This window comes from Planococcus citri, chromosome 3 (genome assembly GCF_950023065.1).
Source record: "Planococcus citri chromosome 3, ihPlaCitr1.1, whole genome shotgun sequence".
In the NCBI taxonomy this organism is placed as follows: domain Eukaryota; kingdom Metazoa; phylum Arthropoda; class Insecta; order Hemiptera; family Pseudococcidae; genus Planococcus; species Planococcus citri.
Window position 1 is genome coordinate 11,128,656 of NC_088679.1, and position 26,877 is coordinate 11,155,532.

At 33.6% G+C, this 26,877-nt stretch overlaps 2 protein-coding genes across 5 annotated transcripts in view; one reads left to right on the forward strand and one right to left on the reverse strand.

Moving 5' to 3' along the window:
• Nucleotides 1-26,877, forward strand: part of LOC135840860 (rho GTPase-activating protein 20-like) — a 363,692-nt gene that overhangs the window by 197,808 nt on the left and 139,007 nt on the right. The window lies entirely within an intron of this gene.
• LOC135838692 (deoxyuridine 5'-triphosphate nucleotidohydrolase-like) lies at nucleotides 4,951-6,001 on the reverse strand. Its single transcript, XM_065354424.1, has 4 exons — nucleotides 5,698-6,001; nucleotides 5,468-5,604; nucleotides 5,240-5,385; nucleotides 4,951-5,169 (listed from the first exon to the last, which is right to left on the reverse strand). The coding sequence occupies exons 1-4, from the start codon at nucleotides 5,778-5,780 to the stop codon at nucleotides 4,951-4,953; spliced, it is 585 nt and encodes a 194-aa protein (XP_065210496.1). The 5' UTR covers nucleotides 5,781-6,001.

The following is a 26,877-nucleotide window of genomic DNA, read 5'->3' on the forward strand; positions in this document are numbered from 1 at the left end:
GACGGAAAAAAGTCACCCAATGAGTACCAATACCGCTTTGACTATCCAAGTTGACAATTGCACATTCTTTTTTTCTTGGTTTTTTAGGCAATGAATCTCGTGAAAATATACCTCTGAAATGTTTAATTTTAAATTTTCTGACAAGAGATTCTAATTGAATTGAATCTAGAGGTTTGTTAGAAGAAGGTAATCTAGGAAATTTTGTTTTTTGCTTTCTGTTCGATAACATGATTTTATGAAACAATTTCTAATCCTAAACCTTTTTTATGAGGACGAATTAATAGATTTTTACCATCAATATAATGTATACCACTGCCTTGCTGAGCTTTATATTGATCTCTAACACTTTTAATATTTTTAATTGCATTTACAATTGATGACACACCTCCGACTAGTGTTCCAACGTGTGATAGAGCTGTTAATATTGGTATAAGTGGAATGGCACCTCCAACTTTGGGAAGTGGAATAATGCGACTAATACGTGGATTTTTATTCACCTTATACTTCTTAATAGCAGTTAATGAACTCTTTACCAGAGCTGATATATCCTTGTCCACCTTACTCCGTCTTGTTGATGCACTACGTTGTTTCTTTCCACTCACTGGGAGATGGGAATGACTGTGGTCTTCCTTCACTTTTTCCTTAATCTTCTGTACAAGCTGATTGAATGTAAGACCATCTCTAGATTTCACCTCTACAGTTGGTTGTTTTTCCTGGTTACCACGACCTCGATGGTGTGATTTCTTATTTGATTTGGAAGGATGACGGTGGTTATGTTTATTTACGTTTACACCTGCTCCTAGTTTACGCTTCAATTTCATTGCATTTGTTGTAAACCAAGCAGTTGCTCTTTCTGGTATGTTTGCATCTGCACTTATTACTCTGTCCCATGCTCTATTCTCAAGTTCTTGATCAGCTTTGTGACGATTTTCTAGATCGTGATAACGAGAGTAGGCAATATCATGTTGTCTTGCTGCTTCATCCAATGGATTTATACCTGAAATATTTTTTGCTAGTTTTTTTTCTAATTTTGTTCCTGGACCAAGATATCTATATCCTGGTACATGTAGCTCAAATGGAAGTTTATCTATGATTGTATTCAACAGTCCTTTACCAGATTGAAATTTTTTCCTTTTTTGGGAAATACGTTTACTACGATTTTTATTATGCATTAGAGGGGTGTGATATTTCACATTACTATACTATAAATAGGTATGCATACGAATGAAAATTTATATTTTATACACCTATATTTATACTTTTTGAATATATGATTGATTAAATATGTCGTCTATTGACCAGCAAGATTTCAAAGTAATTGAACAAACCATCAAACTACCAATAAACAAACCTATTTTTGAATCTAAATTGAACAATCCTAAGCAGAATTTTCGAAATATTCACGGACCTTTGTTCCCAGATTCAGTACGTGGGTTGGTGGTGGGGAAATCAGGGTGTGGCAAAACTAATTTAATGATCACATTATTACATCATAAAAATGGTTTAAAATTTGCAAATGTTTACCTAGTAAGTAAAAGTTTATATCAAACAAAATATGAAAAGCTCAGAAAAATATTCAAGCTAATTCCTCAAATTGGTTTATACTGCTACACAAATTGCAATGATTTACCTAGTCCTGAAAATTGTAAACAAAACAGTATTGTAATATTTGATGATGTCTCAGCGACTAATGAGGCAAATGAAAAATTGAGACAATATTTCTCAATGGCTCGTCACAAACAAGTTTCTTGTTTCCTACTATGTCAAAGTTATGCTAGAATCAGTAAATCATTAATTCGAGATAATGCAAATTTTATCATTCTATTTAGACAAGATGCATTAAATGTGAAACATGTGTATGATGATCACTTGAGTGGAGATAACATAACTTTTGAAAAATTCCAAAACATATGCAAATATGCCTGGAACAAAACTTCATTCGGATTTGTAGTAATTGATACAGAAAGAAACTTATATAAAGGGAAACTGAAGTGTTCATTCCATCATTTTATAATTTTAAAAGAAAGACGAACGTAGTGTAACAGTGTGTTTAATAAAAAAAAATCAAATCATCATGGCTACTACCACACTCCATCCATCAACTGATATTCAAGAGAACATCAATCGAGAAATTGCTGAAAAAAAAGAAATTGTAGAAATTGTGGGCAACATTAGACAAAAATATAATGATTTGAAAAATAGATCAAATGAAACTCAAGAACAACTACTACCACTGATACAACCTATAGCCAATATTGGATCAAGTTTAAAACAAGTTTTGGAAAAAAAGAAAAAATCTACCAAAAACATTGACGATAAAATCAGTACTCAAGTAGATAACAGCATATTGTCATTTCCTTCTCAAGGTGGACCAGACACTGAACCATTTGAAATACAGCAGTCAAATTCATTACCAAACGATAATGTCGAAGATGGAGATGAGGATGAACAATATATTAATTTATCTGATTCATTATCTTATCAGCAACAGTTTAATGATATAAATGAAGAAAATGCAGCAGTGTTGAAAGAATTACCTAACCTGAATGATATTTATTACGGATTGAAGTACAATGCAAGAGAAGATCAATTTTTAATTGGAAAGCAAAATGTAGCCATACCAGATATAAACACTCTGATAACAGCGGATTCCACTCAATATGAATTGACACCAGGTTTAAGATATTTATTGACTTGTCAACAAGTGAATCAAAATGAAAATTTGTACACACAACAAGATTTGGACAATTACAGAGATGTTATGATTCGAACAAATGCAGCTAGAAAAGTCAATAACACATGGAATAATATTACGGGAGGACGTGATAAATTTCAATTTATAAAAAGTCTTACAAGTGATCATCCTGATTATCAATCACCTGCTCATTCTCCCGTACATTTATCAACTACTCCATATTATACACCAACTAAAAATCCAGAAGATAGTTATGATACTGGACCAACATTACAGGTACCTTCTCAATCTTCCTACTTTGGATCATCTCACAAGAAAACAGGATCTGGTTTAGTGAAAAAGAAAAAAAATAGGAGAAATAAAAGTAATATAAATAAACGGACAGTCCGCCGAAATAAATCATTACTAGGAAATCATTTTCTTGTACCAGACCTCACACACCAGTACCAGTTAATTTACTTTGATGATCCTAATGAAATAGTTGAACGATTGAAATTATTATATGGTGAACAATTAGCTGGCAATACTTCAATTCAAATATCAAACGAAATTCAAGCCATACTAGAAGAATTACAAGAACGTAATATTTATTAATAATCTAAAGTGATGCCGAATTTGAAAGAAGATCTTATCAATCAACTGTACAGTCCAGCTAGAAAAAACTATCAACGAAAACGAGTAGAAATTCATTCATTGTATGATTTATATGCAGGGGATTTAATTGAAATGGGTCAATATAAAAATGTAAATAAAAATCATTCTTACATTTTAGTAGTTATAAATTGTTTTTCTAAAATGTTATTCACAGAACCTCTAAAAACTAAACAAGGCCTGGAAGTAGCTAAGGCACTTGAAAAAATTTTCATCAAAGCTAAACCACCAAAAAATTTTCATACAGACCATGGCACAGAATTTTGGAATCAACATTGTAATAAAATTTACAAAAAATACAAAATCAACCATTATAAAACATACTCTGTAATCAAAAGTTCAATTGTGGAAAGAGTAAATCGTACCTTGAAACAATTATTATTCAAAGAATTTGCCAAACAAGGATCCTATAAATTTTTACCTATACTCTCTGGCATTGTAGAAAAATATAATAATACAGTTCATAGAACTACTAAACATAAACCCATCAATGTGAATGAAAAAAATGAACAAACTGTGTTGAAAAATATTCTCAAAAGTACTGCTCCAAAAATTAATTTCAATAATCTAATGTCAGATAAATTCAAAATAGGTGACTTGGTGAGAATTAGTAAACAAAAAGGTGTTTTTGATAAATCATATCATCAGAATTGGAGCAATGAAATCTACAAAATTAGAAAAATTATCAAGACATCCTATCCTACTACCTATCTGTTACAAGCAATGAATGGAGAATCAATTACTGGAGCATTTTATCCGGAAGAATTAATGTTAGCCAGACATCCAGATGTACATTTAATAGAAAAAATTGTAAAACGTAAGGGGAATAAAATACGAGTTAAGTGGATGGGTTTACCTACCAGTGAGAATTCATGGATAAATGCTAAAGATTTAGTTAATTAAACTAATGAAACCATATGTGTGTTTTTTTTTTTCTAAATAAATATGTAAACCATTTAATAGAATTTCTTTTATTTGATATCTTAACAACATTTACAATTTATTTTCTAATACATTATTACATGCATAGGTAGGTAATTATTATTCAGTATTTTTTAAAAAATTTGAATCTGTTTGATTATGCACTATGTTGGTATCCTTTCTGATTTTTTCAACAGTTTCATCCAGCCATTTCAAAAAATCTTTAACTTTACGTATTTCGCCTCTTGATGAGGTTAGATCAAATTTTAAAATTCTTTTCAGTTCACTCTCTTCAATAAACTTGTGTTTGGAGGATCTGCATATATCACTTCCTTTACTGACATCATCTTTGATATCTTCCCAATTGAACACCCAAAGTTCATCTTCAATTTTGCAACGACATGTAGACATCAAATGCAGTAGAATATTTGTTTTCAAATAGATACAATCAATATTATCATCATCAATAAAAATATTCACACGAAATGATTTACTTTTTTGATTATGACATGAAATATCACTTTTATTTGGAAAATTATATGTTTCAACAATATGCATTTTACAAATTTTTTTTTCAATATAGTCGATTAAAAATGGTAGGTAAAACACAACCAACAGATTTCAATGACAAAACTTAACTGAAATTAATTCTACATTGATAAATTATTTTATAATTTATTTTACTATGAATCTGAACACTCAGACTCTGTTAACGATTGTTTTTCATCTTTTTTCTTCTGTTCTTCATCATCCATTTTTTTCTTTTTTGAAAGATCTTCAATATACTCAAGTACAGAATTCGGTTTTTTTCCAACACCAGCACTATCATCATTCTGATTATTATTATTTTCATCAGTAGATCCAAATCCGTTTTTTCCTCTTTCTGTATTCATTTCAATTTTCTATAAATAAATACAAAAAATTAAAAAAAGATTATTTAAAAAAATGAATGAATTTGAAAAATATACTCACATCACATTCAGTCAACTCTGGGAACATCACTTTTTCAATGATGATTTGAGCAATACGATCTCCTTTTTTAACCATATATTTTTCATGTGCATGATTGAATAAAATCACTCCAATATCTCCTAGGTAGTCAGGGTCTATTACTCCACCTAAGAAAATAAATAATTTTTAAAAAAATTTCTCAACTAAAAAAATAATAATTTAATATGCAATTTAATAATTTTTTTTCACCTCCAACAGTAATGAAATGATTCAAAGCTAGACCACTTCTAGGAGCTATACGTCCATAAGTTCCTTCAGGAAATAAAAATTGCAAATCTGTTTTTATCAATTTTCTACCAGCTGCCGGAACTTCATAATCATATGCACTAAATAATAAAAATAAATAAATTCATAAATAAGTTGTTATTTTTCTTTTGTTTCATTTTTGAAAAATAATTATAATAGAAAATACTGCATACCTGTACAAATCAAAACCAGCTGACATTTCAGAACCTCTTGTTGGAATAAAAGCATTACTAGATAATTTTGTGTATTTCAACATTTTTCAAAATGAAAAAATATTTTTCAATTGAATGAGAAATATGAAAATTGAAATTCTCAATTGTTGAAAAAAAAAACACCACAACTACACTGTTCACTACACTTGATTGGTATATACAACTAAAATCTGCTCTCTAAAACAAGGTGAAAGGAAATGTTCTCCTTCCACTAATTAATGAAAAAAGAAATAATTATTTTTACTGTTTCCCATCTCTTACACAAGAATTGAGGTTATGAGTAAAAAAAAAATAAAAATAAAAATAAAAAAAAATAAAAAAAATGACAACTACCAAAGCACCCTCTATGTGACGGAAAATGGAAGCACTACAAAACAGCTGACTGGTTGGTTGCTGTGTGCTGCTGCTTGCTGACTACTGGAACGCGCTCTATGTGGCACGTTTTGGAACCAGCAGCAGCACACAGAACTGGTTGGTGGTTGGATGGAGTGCGCATGACGTCATAATGCAGTTTTTATTTTTTATTAGTACATTGAAACGGAGCTAGCTTGACTCGGATAGCCTCAAAACTGAGTTCGAGCCTCAAACGGGAGGGTCAAAAGTACCCTTGGGCGCATTGAGGATGCCTAGGCGTCCTTTTGTATACTACTTACTGGAGCCTCCAGCAGATTTTTTAATGCTCGAAATGTCCATAATAGCGTGTTTCAGGTGTAGATTGAATTTCGGATTTACAACTTCATTATGATAAAATTTTGTGGACAAGTTTAAAAAATCTGCAGGAGACTCCAAAGCTGCTCAAACCTTTCCAATTGATTTGGCAGGTCAAAAATAGTGTAAGTATATTCCTCCAGCTTTCTAGGCCAATTTGGTAAAATTTTGACTACTTTTTCCCCCTCATTTTTGGCATCAATTTGAATTTTGAAAATTCAGCAAAAATTAAAAAATGCACTTTCGCACTTGAAATTTTGGCTGTGGATCAATCAAAATGGCCGCCATTTTGTTAGCGGGGCCAAATTTTTTTAGCAAGTTTGATTTAAAACGTTCCTTAGGTTGTTCCCTTTGAGAAAAAAGTTGTTCCAGAGGATCGGAGGAGGGGGTATAATTATTTCTGTTGTCATATGCCGGCCTGATAGGCCATAAATTTTGTTAAATTCTATTCCCAACTTCATCTTTCACAAAGATCAAAGGGTTTTATGCTTCACCCTTCAGTTCAACCCCATCTATACGAATCGATGTTCGTAAATCAAAAGCTTCACAACCCATCAACTTTAATACGATATCATTACCATAACAAAACCTTGAACTCTACCCAATGGTAATCTTCACCAATAGTAATCGTGTTCTCATTATACTAAATTACACGAAAAAAGGGGGAAGGTCTGCGATCCACGACTAGCACCTGTAGTCTGTACTACTAATTTTAGATGCTGAAAAATCTCGTAAAAATTTCCACCATCGAGTCACCTCGTTCGTTTCTCGAACTGCGCCTCCTTGACATCATACTCTGTTGATTTGATGGATACTATAATGAAGTACATACAACCTATAGGCAAGAAAATACGTAAATACGCCGTAATAACGTACCATTTACCTGCTCTATCGTTCGGTCGGAATTTGGTTACCTATATGCATAACGTTGTTGAAAATTATATCATTTGGACCGTATTGGCCGCACGTCCGAGTCTCCCATACCATTGGACAAGTTGGGAATGATCAAAGCGCGAAGAAAACAAGGCGTTTTTCATTCTCTTCTTCATGCACCCTTCTTCACGTCTTGTTTATTATTGACAGCATTTACGCGTTCGTAATTCCGATCACGTATTCCACTTATCACGCGTAGGATCACTTTTCTTACTTTTGCCGAAGATTCAAGGTGATCACGGTTCAGACTCTCGTACGGTTGGAAAAAAGAATGCTTATAGTTTGGCCGCGCGTATGAGATTATTATTATAATCATCTACACACCTTAGAAATTGGAAATTAAAAACCACAAATCAACGATATTTATTTTCTGCACACCCTATGATTTCTTACTTATACTCTTAGAACAAGAAGAAGAACATGGGGGGAATAAAAAAAGAGCCAATAGAAAAAGAATTATAATAACTTGGCGAAAAAATAATATTATTTCGCGGCTTATTTACGCTATTAATTAATACCCTAGCGTAAAATAATCGGACATTGGGGCAGTCTGGCTGCGGCATATTCTCAATAGCAGATTTGTGAACTTGAAATCAAATTGTTAGCAGTGTTGGACGGGCTATATAATATGGGTATAGAGTAGTACTCGTAAATCGTGCCAGTGCAATTGTAAACTATAGACACCCTACCTACCTTTGCCAATACGTTTGATTCGTGCACACTGTTCGGTGTTGTGCTTAAAGAGAGAAAACGTGCTCGATGCAAATTAATTTGTTAAGTAAGAATTTTTAAAAAATCCAACATTGTTAACCTATCCTATCCTAGTACATTATGATGCTGGTGTTTTGGAATATTGGTATTGTGCAAACGCCACGATGATGAAGATTCGTGATGTGTATGCACTTGACCAAAATGTTACACGAGCATTAGTATACCTATACAGGTAATTATTCCCACATATGTTCTTCCTTTCCTCTGCTCCAATCTATTCGACTTTGGATATAGGTACGAGTAATATCGATTACCCTGAGATTGTCTCTCGGCCAAGTATACTAGCAACTGGCAATAAACAAACGGACGAGACACGTTAATTATTTTATAAGCCTTGTTACGATCTCTCGCTATGGCTGACCGGAGCCTTATAAGAATACCACCATATTTACCACGAACAGAGAGCAGAGACACGAGTCCGCGGAGTCTGTCTGTGAAGAGGAAAGGATGCTGATTATCTACATATCGTGTTGTTACGCATTCCGAGACAGCGAATCCTTTTCAAATGACCATTTCCGGTCAGCACACCCCCCGAAGAGACAACAATCGAATCCTGTAACCTGTTCGATTCTTTATTATTTCTTACCTTGATTAAAATTATCGTCGTAAGGATTTATCGACGGTGGCGAATGTCGCCAGTCTGAGGATTTATCAATGAAATAATCCGAGACGTCGATCCTGTCGTGTAAATACGAGTATACATCGCCCCCTGCCGAGTGGAGTGGTCTTTTATGGGGTTATACGACGATATGTGGTGTGCTGGTGATTGCAGTAGCTTAATTTTCCGCATAGCTGGGTAATTATTGGATAAAATTACACTAGGCAGCTATTTTGAATTTTTTTTTATGTTTGGGTTGAAAATGGGCTTAATCGATAGTTTATATAGACCCTAAAACAAAAAACAGAGTGAGTTTTTTAAATTTTGAGTTGTTTTTGTGGTCAGGAGCGACTGTCAAAGTTGCGAAAATGAGAATTCTAAATTTAAAAAAACTTTTCAAAAATATCAAAAAGTTTTTTCTTGGAAATTTTATAGCTACAATTTTGGTAATTCACTGATTCCCCCCCCCCATCTGTCATAATATTGTCAGAAAATCGACATGATTTTGTTCTCCAAGTTTTCGAAACTCTGCCACAATGTCATCAAATCAATATGATTTTTTCCCAAGTTTTTAAATGTCTCGACATTATGTCATTTGTCGGAAAATCAACGGGTTCTTTTTTCTTCAAAATTTTCAAAAGTCTACTAGCGTGATGCAAATTTTGGAAAGACCCCCCCACCTCCATCAAAAACATATCCATTTTAATATTTGTATAATATACTTGTGACATGTTAAAATAGAGTGCAAAAGATGAAAATTTCTCACAGAATTTGAACGCAACTATGATTTTATCTTTATCACCAAAACCCTGTGATTTTTATCTAAATTTTTGGCTTCAGAAACATATTAAATGATTACAAAAAAAAAATGTTCTAAAAATTCAAATTATTGCCTTACCCTGCGATAAAATTCGAAAATTACAAAAAATTAACCGATAATTTTGTTTTAGGTGGATCTTACGACAGTCAAAAATTGAAAAATTGATCAAAAACAATCTGAACATTGCAAAAAAAAAATACAAAAAATACAAAAAATTGCTTCAAAATAAAAAAATTGAAAATCATTATAATCTTTGTGGAGATATTTTGGTGAGTTTTGTGCGTCAACTACTCTTGGGAGGGGAGGGGAGGAGAGGAGAGGAGAGGAGAAGGAAGGGCTTGCGGAAAATTAGTTTCATTTCAGATACTTACACCAGATTATCAAAAAACATCGTACCTACCTATATTTATTCCCAATCAACGCAGGCTTAAAAATTTCATTGATTAACTGTGAATGCTTCCAAAAATTTGTTTAATCAGTTCTACAGATCACGCTAAAGTATCTCTCACCATTGAATGTTGGTAGAACTGAAAGGAAATTGAATTTAAAAAAGCAATAGGAACCTACTTATTTGTTCAATTTTTTCACTTTTTCAGCTTGGTATTGATGGGATGATACCTGATATTCATGATAGTTATCGATATGTATCAGATCAGCATATGGTAGTATCGATTTCGATATGTATCGATCCAAACTTGATATTGTGCTTTTGATTTTTTTTTGGTTTTTGACTTTTTTTTGTGAATGTTTTGGCATTTCAGCCAATTTTTAAGAAAAAATAAACAAATAAAAGATAATGATAAATATTGATTGTAATGACTCGTTTGATACAAAAATGAAGTGATTTGTCGATACGCAGGACCCTTAAAAATTTGACCGGCGAATGTGTTGGTCTTCTCACTATCAGTGTTCTTATAATTATTATGCATTGGAAACTTGGACCATTAATAATTATAACCCTGAAACCAAATCTGTGTATGTCCATTCAAAGAAAGTACGATTTTATGCATCAATGATAGGGTTTGGATATGCTCAGAAGGGTTCGTTGAGCTCCAATTGAACATTGGATGGTCAGCTTCGTGAATCTTCCATGCTGCACTTTTACTGCACTCAGATGCAAATTTTTCAATTCAGAACATCCCAGAGTCTTATTAGTGACACAAAAGGACGTTTTTATTTTTTTTTTTGATGGACATATACGGATTTGGCTTTAAGGTAACAATTTGTGAAAGATCAGTAACAGATTGACACAATGGAAATGTAGTGCTGGAGGTGGCTGCTGAGAGCACATTGGACAGCAAAAAGAACTAGCGCCTCAATACTAAGAGAAATTGGTATGACCAAACGACTATCTGCAGTGGTCCTTGGACAAATACTCAAGTTGTACTTTGGACAGGTCACAAGAGTGGATGCCATGGAGACAATCTCTGTGTAAGGCAGAGTAGAAGGATCCAGAGCAAGAGGACAAATGTTGACCCAGTGGACTGACTCTATTTGCAAAGCAATTGGTCTCAGCTCTGCTGAATGTGTGAGAAGTGCACAGGACAGGGAGCAATAGCACGTGCTTACCTGCAGGATTACATAACTGTTACATATAAGTGTCACTCCGTAGGTAATGGGCCCATTTGGTCGTTTCTATTTATCAAGATAATCGTGTTTTTAGTGAAAAAGTCAAGAGAATTGATAATCAAGGTTTTGATGGATTTCAATGTACATAGAACATATCCGACTATCGCATGTTAAAGTATCAAGGTTGCAGGTGTGCCACAAGCGGAGAAAAATGGAACTAAAGTTTTTCCAAGAAGGGCCCATTTGGTCGTTTCTATTTATTGAGATAGGTAATCATGTTTTTAGTGAAAAAATCAAGAGAATTGATAATCAAGGTTTTGATGGATTTCAATGTAGAACATATCCGACTATCACATGTTAAAGTATCAAGGTCGCAGGTGTGCCACAAGCGGAGATAAATGGAACTAAAGTTTTGCCAAGAAGGGCCCATTTGGTCGATTTTGTTTTTTTGGCGGTAAATTCATTTTCAAAGACTTCCAAAAAAATACCCTCCAAATTATACTGCACCTAGTCGCCAGTGGCAATGTATACCATTCAAAAACACGTTTCAGCTAGCTGCGGCGCTAGCCGTGTGGCACTGGTAATTGATTGCGGAGCAGGAGGTATGGGTTCAAATCGCACCTGGGGAAGAAATTAAAAAAAAAAAATTACAATTTTTATTTTTACAAGTTGAATTTTGACAGAAAATGTAATTTAATTTTTTTTTGCTTTTGAACAGAGTAGGTAATGAATTTTTATGCAAAATTTTAATTTATTAATCATTGTTTTTCAGACTTAAAATACTCATAAACATGAAAAGATTGAGTAAAAAAAATCGCTATTGCTGGTGGGTAGTAATATTTGACATCAGAAACAATAATCTTCAATTTTAGGTATGAAGGTTTTGGGATTACATGAAATTTCAGCTTTTTTCAGAAAAAAAAACTTTGAAGGTGATTTTCTCAAAAGTTGAGCTTTTCAAATTTTTAATTATGGATTTTTTTGGAGGTTTTTTTGCACTTTTTGGGTTTCTATCCAGCTCATATGATTACTCCGGAGGTCTACTTCACCCCTCCCCACCCATAACTCAATATCGACCAAGTGGGCTCATTACCTGCAAAATGACACATATGGTCACCGTACACTCATGTGGGGTGTTACGTTATTATGATGATGATGATGATGATGATGATGATGTTAACAATTTCTAATGTGGCGAAATCAGACATTTCCAAAAAAATATCCCTGATTTTAGTTTATTCTCATTTTTTCAACTTTGAAGGGTTCCTTTGTAGAGGGCCAATACCTATAGTCTGAAGGACCGGGGAAAGTTTTTTCTTGAAAAGAGGATTGTTAAAAATAATTCTGATGCAAAAACAAAAAATGTTGATAAATTGATTTTTTTTTAATTTTGATTTTTTCAAGTTAGGAAGGGGCTACTTGGTACAACTTTTTCTGCAGATAGGGGAAAATAAAATTTTTTTTGAGGAAGTTTTGGTTTGAGTCTTGAAGGGCGAATTTGTCCGATATTGAAGCAGCAGGCAAGGGTGTTATCAGATAATTTGTTCAGGTACTTTTTAGTTACAGTTTTCAGAAAGTCGTCGATCGTTTCAATTTTGAGTTTGCGTTGTATTTGAGTATTCCGGCAAAACCATGGAGCATTAGTGGCGATTTGACAAAACTTATTTTGGAATATTTGAAGTTTTTTCTTGTTTGTTTTGGAGGGAATTATTTTCTCACCTAAGGTAACAATTTTGGGCGATGAAAGGTGGAAAATTCCAACTTTGCAAAATAAGGTACACCCTACTGTACATTACTATTACTATCTAGTAGGTATAATAAAATATTCTATCTGTGGTAGGCAATAAGAATATTGAAGGCAGACCTATACACGCGACCAATTATTAATGGCGTTAATATTATCAAGTACCTATCGCTTATTCCGCAACGACGACGACGGCGATGGGCTAATTATGTGCGTGAGGTTTTTTCTGCCCCTTTCTGTGGCGTGAAATCCGGTACAGAAACGGTGTTACTGGTACAATTTTTCTTTGCGGCATGTACTTACAAGAGGATGGCGCTCTGCTTCGATAGAACAAAACAGATAAAAAGGTTTCTTCCATTTTATCGATCTGGCACCTTATAAAGTTACCTACGTGCCTTGCGCGATCAGCCATCAGGCTGCTGCTCACAAATGCGACGAAAAATACGCGTACGAGTACCTATGGCGATTTAGCTACGAGTGTGCATTCGCTTCGAACCATTTCTCTATAAAGAGAAGTTCATTAATGATAACGGTAATATTTGGCCTGAGGACAAATTAGTTTCTGCTGCGGTATGTATGTGTGTAGGTAGGCAGAGGCACTAGGCATCGTAACGGATATCATTCATTGTCTCGATGAGCTGCATACGACTCATACTCATACTCTCAGACGCATCAACTATACCAGTATAGGTTATATTATATTATCGAGTGGTTATACGGCAATTAATAATATTGCCGCCTTATAGTTCTTAAACGGGCTGCCCATAAGAAGAGATAATCATTTTCAATGGAGAAATGGTGCATCGTCGTGTGATAGACATTTGCGAAAATCGTCGCCAGAGCCGACGCACGAGTTTCAATTTAAATGGTGAAATTTTATCGCCCCGGTACCCTTTTAATAGGTTTTTTTTTCTTCTCTTATGTTTCGAGTATCGCGTGAAGAGCCTTTTGAGAGCACTTTTACTTTTGTGTGTTGATGATGTATGTACTAGGTACTATAGATGCTTCTTGAAAGTGTGATTAGAAATGTAACCGTTTTTATGATTGTTGCTGTCTGAAGTAGGTATTCGCGAGTCTTATGTCCTTGTACTTAGTATGAGAAATGGAGAGATTGCAAATTGATCAATTTGATGGAAATGTTCTGAAACAAGGGTACAGAGTGAAAGGGGTTGAGTTATTGCCTGCGGTAAAAATGGGAAAAATTCGTCTGTTTTTAAAGGACACGTTTCTCCTATTGAAGTGATACTTGATACTTAATTAAGCCGAAGAAAATTTTGATTGCCCTAAATTCTGATTGTATCTGTTGCTAATTATGAAATTCGTAAAGTGATTAACTATCTACTTAATTCAAACCAACTAATCCATTGTATTTTTTGTATGTTTCAGGTGAGTTCAAATTTTTGTCGTAAGAGTAATGTGATTATGAGTATCCACGTTATTAATTTGCATACAGAATAAGTGAGTCATGTTAAGGATAATTGATGATACCTACGTAGAATCTTGCACTAACGTAATTGGTGAGATGACGCAGAGAAGTGCCCTATAAGTAGATATTTTATATTTTTCATTTCCTTCAACAAAATATACTTACATTGGATGGTCTTTTTTCGAATCTGAAACCTATTTCAATTTTTTACTTCAACAAGATTAAATATCTCACGTTTATGATTTTTAAAAATACCAAAAGAGGGTTCAATTTATCTATCGACATTTGAACGAAACTATTTTTCGTGTTTTTATTAAAAATTACTTCAATTTCTCTATGTATTTTTTGTTTTGAATAATTCAACGTCCAAAAAGTTCATCATGTTCGAATCGAAAAGTTTGCAATTACATACCTATTTACCATTAATAAAATTCCAAGCGCAAATATGCCTCAAAAGCTGCAATATCCGTGAACATTTCAGATCATATTGCATTTTTTTGAGATTTTGAGCCTCAAAGCTCTCCTTTTGGGGTCTAGGGAGAGAACTACGTATATTTAAATTTCGATTTAATGGTCAACGGAATTTCAGAATCAGAATCAGCGCCTTTGAAAATCTATTATTCAAACCTCACCCATGTTGCATTTTTTGAGATTTCAAATTTTCTTCTTCTCGATCGATTGCTGTAGTTTTGGGGTATTTTAGAGTCTTTAACAGATTTATGACTATCCGATTTTCTAAAAATAGCACTTGTCTGAGAGGAGTAATGGTGGAGAGGGGGAGGGCATTCAGAAAAAATGTTCTGGAGCTGGAAACATTTTGGCTGATGAAATTTAGGTACTGAAGTCGGAGACAAAGGCCCTATAATCTAAAATTGAGGAACTAGAGCCCGGTGCACTAAGTATACGATCTTATGTATTTTATATAGATGGATCAAGTGGCACGCTCAGAAACTATCCAGACAAGGGCATAATCTGACAGGCGTTGAAGCTGCTGATAACAAGTTTTCAAACGCAAAAAATCCAGCAGAGGGAAAATTTTCAACTAAAAATCGCTGATGATTGATTCAAAAAAGGTCACTTTAAAATGCAGTTGAATTGAAATTATTCATTTAAATAAATTTCTATTTTATACGAAGGACAATTTTTGAAACGATCAGAGAGTGAACTTGGCTCTTTTTATCTCCTTCTTGAGATGTGGAACTAAAAAAGCTCCCAAAAGTCCTCCTTTGTATTTAATTTTTTTTCATAAAATTCTTTTGGAAACAATGACTTTCAGAAAGTCTTTGGAGTCTGTGGAGAGACCTCACAGAAGCTGGCACAAAAAAAATCCGAGTATGTCTAGAAGCAAACGATGAGAGTATTTTTTAAGCTTCTTCAGAGGTGGAGGTGTAAAGCTTCTAAATCAATTTTATGAGAAATTGAGAAGTTGAACCGATGCTGGAGGAACTATGACTCCTCTTCCTTCCCCCTTCTTTCTCTCTTTCCGACTAAAAAGGTCAATTTGTAAGTCATAAAGAACATTTAGAAATGGATTTGCAAGACTTGTACTTGAATCTATCAAAAAGGGGGAGAGGGTAACCACGAGGATTGATCCGATCTCAAAGCCGACGAGAGCCACTATAGACCCAAGGCGAATGTCATTTTAGCCTCCTTCAGTAAAAATTGAATACTAATTGTAAATAGATCAAATCACAGTTCAACGATTCGTAATTTATAGGTAAATTCACCAATAAGCCTTAAAAAAAATCACAAAAGAAGCCAACATAAATTTTGAATACTTGAACTATTGAAAATTCGTTTTTATATGTATTTTGGACGTTTCATATGATTATGTGTACTTTGAGTTCTCTAGACAGTGGAGACTTCCCCCCCCCCAGAAATTTGACCCCTTTGCTTTGGATTTTCTTTGAGCCTTTTTAAATAAAGGTTTTATAAATCGGAATTTTTAGAAATTTTCTGGAAGTTTCAAAATATCTCAGAATCGAGCTGCCAATCGATTCGGGAGGATTATTTTAAAGCCCCCCCCCCCCAATATTAGTAACAGATTTTGGAAATTTGTGTGCAAATAAACTAAAAAAACGAGCGACTTTGTATGATTAAATTCGAGTTTGTAGGCGCCAAACTTTGTTTCATTTTTTGGGGTGAGGGAAGGGATGGGGGAGGGTCGGAAAATTCAAAAAAATTGCTAGAATGACTCGAAACCTCTCACTGTTAATCTTTTTGGAGTTTATGAAAAATAGAATATAAAAATCAAACTTCACCTCCCTGTCTCAATTGAATCTAATTTTGTATTTCAAAAAATCTAACCAAAGAAATTGTTCACCGTTTTGGAATTTCTGAATGAAAATTGTTCTCCATGATTTCTGATTCGAAAAAATTCAAAAAACATTCGGATTTATCCTATTTGTCCACCCTGTATCATTTTTATATAATGAGAGATTAGGTTTGGTAACATTGGAAAATTTTTGATCAAGTTCGGAATAATTTGAAAATTTGGTCAGGTTTGAGGATTGAAAAATCCCAAAAATTTGGATAGGTTTGGCAAAATTGGAAAACTGTGAAGCAGTTCTAATTAATTAAAATACGTAATAGACGTACCTACAGACTATAGCAGTAATGTTGACTTTTCAGAAAAAAAAAATTGTTCGTTACGAGGAACAAAAAAAAGAGTATCTTGAAAAAATTGTAAATGATAAAAAAAACTAAAAAAACTTTTTTTTCAAAAATTGATTTTTTTGTAATAAAAACATTGAAAGATAAAAAAAAATTCAGCACAATCGATTCGAGTCGAGCTTTTTCATTTTGGCTCAAAATTATCTCAAAAAGTAAATCTTCAAAAAAAAAATCACGCTTTGTTGCTGGAATATTTTATGGCTCGTTTTTTTCTTCCATGATATCGGAAAGCACACTCATCTTAATTGGTTCTATGTGACTCAGGAAATGGCATCTTGACTCGACGACCCAATCATAATCCTTTACGTACAGTCACACATCTACGTTTTAATCGTTCGTTGAAAATTAACGCCACGACTTTACCTATCCATTTCCATATCCATATAACATAATATGTATAATACCACAGATTCTGTAACTCATTTTCGCGCGCGCCATGTTTTAAAGGTCACTAATTGGTTCATTAATACCTACATACTTATGTTGTGGAACTGTGTTAACGTGTTATTTGTTGAACTCTTACTACAGAAGATATAGATAGTCATATAGGTAGTTAAAGTTACTACTATATACTAGTTAGCTATCAGTTAAAAATGTATTAGGGTTAAGTTGAAGGTCTGGTTCAGTATAAGATAAAGCCAACCTTCGAAAAGAAACTGTCCCTTTCATCTTCGTGTATCTTGTATAGTTGACTATTATACCAACAACTACGAGAGTATAGATAGAGATACGTTTGCCATAGGTATAATATAACGATTGTGTGTTGATTGTGTGTAGGTATCTTATTATTATAATGTAGTAGTGGATTTAATACTGCTATACACATAGGTATAGGAGGAATACGGTACCATCATCAAAAATCCATTAAAGCATCAAATAATGTCATATTGTAGTGTTAATGAGGTTTTTGTTAGGGTCGTCTGCGTTTCTGGTCGAACATGGCTAATGGATTTATATTGAAAGAATACATACCCCCCCCTCTCACTGTCCCAATCTTTACCTATCTATATAGCTCCGTATTCCATTTGATATAAAGAAGCACAATTCACAATTGCACATGTTGTATTTGTGAATAATTTTCACGGATGTTGATGCGTAAATTCGAGGTCTACAATCATACTATATAAACCAATACCTGTAGCACATTTGTACGTATCCTGGTTCTTGTATCTTTATCCGAAGAATTTGGAAGATTCACAGTCTCAACCGAAAGGGCGGAGTTGGATTCAATGATGAATGATGTTTTTCTGCTTTGTTTTTGTGTTTTTATTTTGAAGAGTCTACGTCAAATGTTTACACAATCATCATGGTGATCGAAAAATCCACCCTACATGTTTTAGGATGTGAAATGAGACTGGGCTTTGGGCGTCATATTGATCCACGCTGTTCCTCTGTAGGCAGGGTTCGATGTGATGTTATCGCGTACATCTTGAAATATGCTGTTAACACGGTGGTGGTAGGCTCTGACCTGAGTGTGATTAGCTCGGGTCGAAATTTTTCATATACGAGGAGGAGAAATGTAGCCCGAAGTGTAGATTGAAGAAGATCGATATTGGCGTAATCGGAAAGTGATGTCAGAGATGGCAATCACGCACCCGATGAGAGGTTTACATTTGTGTAAAATGTTGCTCATCGAGACTCTCCAGCGAGGCAGTGACTATGCCAATACACGAATAAATTATAACATATTTATAAGTTGAATTTCGCATGCTACATGAGACTCGTGGTAACATGTATATAGAGATCGAGACCAGAGACGAGTAGGAGAGCATATAACATGGATGGAAACTCCTTTACGATGCTTTAGGCATATTCGCAAGTCATCAAACCTGGCTTTCTTATTAATTGGATTAGGTCGAAAGAATTTTTGTGGCTGGTTCAAGCCATAGTAGCCTTTTCAGATGGATTTTTTTTTCTTTATTATTATCATAGTTGTAATTGACCCGGCGAAGGTCATCATCATCGCAGAGGGCTGCTTCGCTTTTCATAACTCTTGGAAAACGTTTAATAAGCGAATACAAGATTTACATGTGATAAGAGAATTGATCGCGTAACCACTCCCATTCCAGCGCATATAGATGATTATGTGATTATTGGCAGTGGCAGCAGCCTTGGATCAAACGATTGCCTTCGTTGTACTCGTTGTACTTTGGTTAGATTTCAATGGATCTGGATGGGCTTCTCTTTTGTGTAACAGATGGCTACCGTTCAGCCGCAGCGTACTCCGAACTCCGCCAAGCACGTGGTTTCCCTTTCCTCGACTCGACCATCGATCTGTTGCACCAAACAAACGTGTATGGAGGAAGCAAGGTACCTGTACCTACACTGTACACTATGCAGGCGTAGGTATGGTACTGAATGGTCGGCTTGGTGATGGTGAATTTCATTATTTACGAGATTTTTTCATGCACGATGAGGAACATAAAAGAAGGCGAGATCGAAGCGATAGTTATGCTAGAAAAGATTTTTGCTGCTAACTAATTGTAACAGGTGGTTTTTTTAAACGTGGAATTCGGTGTTGCAAGTGCAGCTTGTTTATCGCATGCGTGAATTTATGAAAATCATTTATTTTTTTTTGGTGGGTGATTTAATTGGTGGAAGTGGAAGTGGTGAGACTCGACACGAGCTACGGAAAAGGTTGTTAGCGTGGTTTGTGATTTGTGAAAAATGTAAGGGTTCAAATTTTGGGCTAAACTTGGGTACTGGAATTATCATAAGTTTACTGTTCCAAGAGACTCGCAAATCCTCTGACTTGAAGAACGAAACCAAGCTACAAGTAGATCGAAAGAGCATGACCTAAAACCTTGGTAGTTAAAATTTCAGGTGTTGTTAAATGTATTCCTCAAGTTTTAATTGAATAAAATTCAAAAATTCAAGTTTTCAAAATTTAGTTTGATAAATTCAAGATGAGTAGAAATTTACAAAATTTTGGATAAAAAGTAATAAAATCTAATTTTATGAAAATCTAAATTTACAGTTAAATTCGGAAAATATTCAAATCATTACTTCACACAAAACAAAATACAAAAATTTGAAATTGAGTTTAGGCGAAGTAAGGAAAAATAAACTAAAAATAAATAAATAAATAAAACTCCAAAGGGAGACTTACCAATTGTCGAATAAATTGAACTAGTAAAATACATAGGAAATCTCTAGTGCCATAAATGGGTTTGTGAACCAAAAATCGAAATTATCGAATGATCTTGTGAAAAATTATAAGATGTGTGATAAAAAACGTTTGTTGACTAGAGAGTAAAAATAATTGACCTATAAATGAATCGGTGGGTGCAGAAAGGGAACAAGTCCATTTTCGCACTTTTCAGGAATAACAAAAAACTGATTTATTTGAAAATCAAAAATTTTTGGTAAACATGCTTAAGGTCATTGAAAGAGGACCCCAAGACACAATTTTTAGCACTGTTTAGAAAAAAAAATATTCACGTGCGCCGGCGCTGTTGCTGCCTAAACAAATGGGACTTAGACCCTTTCTGCACCCAATCGACAAATTTTTTTTTGAAATTGCTTGGGCACGAATGGGGCTTGATTCTACATCTAAGTACATCATTTAGATTGCTATCTCGTTTAAATTGACCAAAAACCCCTTGAGTTCTAAGACTTTTTGCCGAAGTTGTTAATTTTTTCATCATTTTTCAGTTCAGAGATTAACTTAAATTTCAAAAAATGATCTTCTCAAAAATGTTAGTTATGTTTCAAGTAATTTAAAAAATTTTACACAAAAGTCATAAATGCGGATCCGCCCTTTTTCTGCGCCCAAATACCACTTTCCCGGCAGTTTTGCAGAAATCTGACATCACCAGTCGATCCGCCATACTTTGAAACCCCTATATCCGTGAAAAAAAAAAAATTCCAAAAATGTGACTTGTTCCTAGAGATGTGCACTTTTCAGAAAAGTAATTTTGGTGAAATGAAAAGTGAAAAGTTCATTGAAAAGTGTGAAAAGTTGTGAAATGTGTGAAAAGTAAATTGTGTGAGTCTCATTTTAAAGCTCTCTGTAAGAGCTTCAAATTGGTGTATTTTTTGCCTATCTAAAACACACAAAAAACAAAATTATTTTTTTCCACCTAATTAATCGAATAGTGGTAGTTTTGAGCCTTTCTAGAGCCTCTTACATTTTTGGGGTTTTCAGTTTTGAAAAAAATGTAGTGAAAATATCAAAAATGGGTGCTGAATTGCGAAGGTGGAGGAGTGGAGAGAGTGAAACTTGATATTTGACTTCATAAATGAGGTCAGTGATCTCTGATGAGTAAATTGATTGGTCACTCGCTTTTTTTTTTAAGTGGAAACTGAAAAGTGAAGTGAAAAGTGGGAACTTTTCTTTTCAACTTTTCATTGAAAGAAAAGTACTTTTCACTTTTCACATTTCAGACTGCACATCTCTACTTGTTCCCTTTCTGCACCCACCGATTCAAATTGACTCGCAAATACATTCAATAAATGTCTGGGAAAAAAACGATACCTACTTGAAAATTAGTGAACAAAATAATTAAAACTGTGAACTCGACAATGACAAAATTCAGTAACAAACTTTTTAAAAAAATAAACAAAGTAGGTAGTCCAGAAACAAACCATAAAACAGAACTCAAAGTATCTATTTTGGTAGTCCAAAAACAACTGAGGATTTGTAAACTCACCCTAATTGTATTTATAGTAAAATTTGGTTCGTTTTTGAGAGGGAGGGCTTCGAATTGGGCAAATTGGTAAAACAGTTTGATTTAAATTTATTTTAGGAAAGGATCAAAAATGATGCGCGATTTTGAAATGCAGGTGACATTTATGACATCGTAAAGTTGCAATTTGGAGGGTACATGTAAGCGACAAATGAAAAAGGGTTACAATTCTAAATAATTAGTAAGTGATAAAAAAGTCGTAAATATCATGTTAATGTTTTGAATGTAGGTACTTGTGGTTAAGTTTAAAGGGGTTTAAAAAGTACTTGGAGCTCATTGGCTCTTGCACAAATTGTCAATTATGTCAACTTTTTATATGAGAAATATCAATGTTATTCAAATTTTGGTTTTATCATATTGAAAATGGTCACGAGCGTGAGGGTGAAAATGTGAGCCCGGAGCCATAAAAGTTTTGAAGTTTTGACATTTATGAGAACTGAATTATCATGTGATTCGGGGGTGGCTGTGGGAATCAAAGAGCCCACAGCTATACATTTTTACTGTTTATTAATGGACTCAAAAACCATGGGTAAGTGTTTTGATTCTTAATTTACAACTCTTAAAGAACTTTGAAAGCGTGAGTAAGTATTTGATTTAGAGTTTTAATTGAGTTAGGGGATGAATTTGAATTGAACTAATTAGTGATGTGATTAAAGTTAGCGGATGAAAATACTGATAAAATTGAAATCTAGCCAGAATATTACAGTGTTGAAGTTCATTTTTGGATTTTTGGTGAATTTTGGAAAATTTTAAAAATTCAAAAAATCTGTTTCAAGACGACTTTTTAAACATTTTTCAGACATTTTTTAAAAATAAAAATTTACTTGTGTAAATAAATACCTATTTCGTTTTACTTTTCCACCCATGTTCTTGAGAATGCTGGGGAGCGGGGGGGGGGGGTAAATGAAGAAATTATTCGCTCTGGTTGAATTTATTTGAAAAAATATTTGTGCATTTTTTATAAGGAAGTTGGAAAATTGCTACTGAAACGTTTTTTTTTTAATTTTCTTAATTTTCAAAAATGTGGAAAACCAAAAACGAATTTGAGCATTTACAACTTTGATTAAGAAGAGGAGGCTGGAAGGTGGACGTGTTTTTTCGATCAAGCATGATTTTGATCAGTTCAGGGAGGGTCAGCTTAAAAGAGTTAATTTTGTCATAAAAAATTAATCACACTCCAGAGGATTGGAAGTACTCTATAATAAATATTTTTCATCATTTTTCAATCTAGAAGCAATTATTTATAATTTTTGCTCAAATTTTGAGAAATTTTTTCATGCAGTTTGATATGATTTTTTGTGAAATTTTTGCTGTATTATTTCCCTTTTGATTTTAACCATTTTCTTCATGTTTCAAACATTTTTTACTATAAGTAATTATTTTTTTCAAATTTTGTTGTGTTTTGTCAGCGTTTGATCATTTTTAAACATTTTCTTGTTACTTTGACAACGTTATCAGAATTTTTTGATTAATTTGATTCAATTTCATCGAATTTTCATCAATTTTTGGTAAATCACAGTCATTTTTACGCCAATTTTACAATTTTTGCGAAGTTTCATTTTATTTCGATTGATTAAGGTGATGAATTTTTCTATTTTGGAGGGGTCGTCAGGAATGAATGGAGAGCTTTGTTCTATTTGTATAGAGATGATAATTCAACTTTTGTTTTTTTTTAATTTTTCGTTGTAATTTTATTCAGCTTTTGATCAATTTTATTGATTTTTTTTTAAAATTTCATCATTTTAATTTTTGGGATCTACTTTTCAACAACTTCGTAGCAAGTTTTACAATTTTTTATCAGACACCCTGATTCACTTGATCAATTACAAACCATTCATACAAATCTGCAAAGGTTTTCAAAAATTCACCAAAAATCAAAAAATACACTTTACAACACGAAATTTTGGAAATCTTATTTTAGAGAATCACACTCGAAGAATTCTAATGGAAAACACACAACTCGAGTAAGATTTCTTACAAGTGGATATTTTCCACAAATCATCGAACAAACGTATATAAAATTTTCCACCAAATCGTAAAATTAAAAATTCAACATAATTGCCTTTAATTTCGCACACGTACGAAAAAACGTTATCTTATAAATCATTTAATTTTTCAACTTGTCAAAAATAATAGGTAGATTTTCATTATGATTTTTTAGTCATTTTTTTACCCAAAAATAATTCTATTCGAATAATGCTGCGAACACGTACGTGTGTGGACCGTTTATCAAATTCTCCGTTGTTATATCGTCGAGTGAAATTTATCATCGTGGAAAAAATGATAATTCCCTTAGCAGCAGGCAGTAAACATAATTTTTTCGGATTATCTATTACACAGGCTCGCTGGCTCAGTCACTTACAAGACAGTAGAGATAGAGAAGGATGAAAGAGAAAAAACCGGATAATTTAAACATTCAAATTCGATTATATAATGAGATGTAGTTTCGATGAAATTGCTAAAATATATAAGCGCGCGTTTGATATTACATCGTGGCCGAACAGGTTGTATACGCCGGTCGCCGGTGTTAGCAGATTCCTGGACGTCGTTTAGAGAGAAGTTGGGTATTTTTTTCTATTAGCGAGCTCGATGGCACACACAGTGCGTCTCAAAACAAATTATACGTTAAATGACACTCGGCTCCTGAGAGAGATTGAAAATTTAGAAAAAGGTGTTTGGTATAGGTATAGTTAATGAAGTTAGATATTTACGTAATTCTGTGTAATATTTTAAATACAATATTACCGCTAAATTAAATGTCATTTTTTTCTATTTTTAAGATCGCCTCGCAGCGCGCGAGTATATAAATGTACTAAATGCTGGTATTTTTAGATCGCTTAGACTAGTTTTCTCGTGTTTATATCGTGTAGCTGGAAGATGGGATTTTTTTATTGCGGACTTGGTCGGTGTATCGAAAAGAGTTCTGTGAGGTAATGAGATGAAAATAACCACGAATGTGTGTGTGGAAATTATTTTAAATTGAATTAAATTATAGGTATAGGTACGTATCAAAATGTCAAAATGCATGGAGCTGTTCAGTTTGGTTTTTATTGGTGGGTGAAGTTTAGGATCACCCGGTTGAGATTCAAACTCAGCTTCTTCCAGGTAATAGAAATCGAAATTCCACGTGAGCTTGATCACGCAGTCGACGATTTCATTTTTTTTTTTTTTTTACCAAAGCGTAGAGACTCTATTGGCAATTTCTAAGAGAAATTTCAGGTACTCAAAAAGAAAATTGTGAGTTTTACGAGATCATTAAGTTTCCGAAATAGGTTGAAAATTGGACATTTGGGATAGAAAAAAGATTCCTAGAGTTGTTTTTTGCTCGTCTCTTTATTTATTAAGAGATTTTGAGCACCTTTTTTTGGATTTTGGACCGAAAATACCCTTATCTTCTATTAGATGCTGCCTTCAAATGAGAATGTAACTCAAGTGTGACCAGAAACGTGTTTTTTTGAGATATACACATAAACGAATTGAACGTTCAATTTTTTCATCAGTTTACACAATTTTTGATCTAGTTTGGAGAACTTGGAACCTTTTGATCTGGGCTCGTAATTCTTCGCTTGAGTAACTGATTTTGTTTTTTTTTTGGGAGGGGGGGGAGGTTCTATGAGTCTTTGTTTTTCTGTTTTGATTTACAAAAAAAAAGAGAGAAATTGATATTTTGGGGAATTTTTTTTCTTCAAAGTATACACTGAGTATAAATAAAATTTTCCCTCAAAAAAAAAAATAATGAAATTCGATGTTTTTCTGTACTTTTTTAAAGCGAAAATTTTTGTAAAATTTTCTCATGGTAGGCTCCAATAGACTTGAAGTGTTGGAATTAGGTTTTAGAACATTTTGACATGAAGCAAGAATAAAAAATTTACCTATATCTAAGAATAAAATTTTTCTCCCAGCAAAGAAATCCAAGCTAAAAAAATCATGCAAAATTCATCACCGACCCAAATTTCAATTGCTAGTGCATTTTTCAATTTTTGGCTTGGTGAATTTTTAAAAATCATTTGATCTAAAAATGTAAAAAAAAAACTCCAAATTTCGCCAAATTGACACAGACTCAGAGAGATGAAATTTAGCATGAACCCTATTTTCAACCACTCAAAACAATTGGGAACTGTTTCGATCCGTTTTGAGCAATTCTGGAGCCTCCAGAAAATTTTTGAAAGTTGAAATTTCTACAACTCGATGAAGTTGAGAAGCAAAAAATCACTTTGTACCCTAATTTTGACCCGCTGGAGTCGATTTGAGCTGCTTTCAAGCCGTTCTGGAGCCTCCAGTCGTATTCTGGAAATTCAACATTTTCAAAAAAGTGCTATAAAATTGTCCAAATTGACGTTAGCGCGTATAAAAGTGATTTTGTAGTTTCTTAGTGACCCATTTGACCGACTATTCATCATTTTTTGAAAATAAATTGCCACCATTTCAGAACTGTATAATTTCTCCAGCGATTTCACAATTGAAAATTTGAAAAATTCACTGTTACTGTGTCACTTGTCGAAAACAGCTAAAATTCAATTGATGTCTTATTTTCCTCATACTGAATCGACTGGAGGTGGCTTTGAGCTATTTTGAAGCCTTTAGCAATTTTCATGGAAATTCCAGTTTCCCAAAGAAATGCCATAAAATCTGTTGAAATGAATTTTGATGCCTCTAAACTCGTTCGGTGCATGTTTCTGACCCATTTGACCAATTGGACACCAATTTTTTAAGTCTGTTGCTCAGAAGCAAAGTCAGGAAGTGGAGGGTCTGGACCCCCTTCCCAGATTGAGCTTGGGGTCGCCGTTAAAATTTGACAATTAAAACTTTTCCACTGCACAGTGCACATGCATTCAAAAACTCCCATTTTTTGGACCCCTTATATGGTTCATCAGTCAATTTGAGCTTAAAATTGGTTGAAATGAAAATCCCGAAACCGGAACCGATTTATCCTTCCTGGAACCGAAAAAAATGTTTCCAATCCCGAAACCGAAATAAAAATCAAGAGGAACAAAACTAAAACAAATCCAAGCACGAAATGAATAAATTTTGATCCCAAAACCGAACCTATCCCAAAATCGTTTCGCACTCACAGATCTGATAAAAATATGACATTATTAATAAATTTTTAAAATTTTCGGTCTTTTTGGAACTTGATAGCAAATTTTTGAAATATTTTGCCCCCGCTTTGCTCAAGTATAATAAGTTTTCAAAAACTTCGGCCCTCGCTTC

Coding starts and splice junctions, on each gene's coding strand:
- LOC135838692 (XM_065354424.1), bottom strand. CDS start 5,780: ATGTTGAAATACACAAAATTATCTAGTAATGCTTTTATTCCAACAAGA. Junction 5,386..5,467: donor TCATTTCATTACTGTTGGAG/GTGAAAAAAAAT, acceptor TTATTTTCTTAG/GTGGAGTAATAGACCCTGAC. Junction 5,170..5,239: donor CAGAGTTGACTGAATGTGAT/GTGAGTATATTT, acceptor ATTTATTTATAG/AAAATTGAAATGAATACAGA.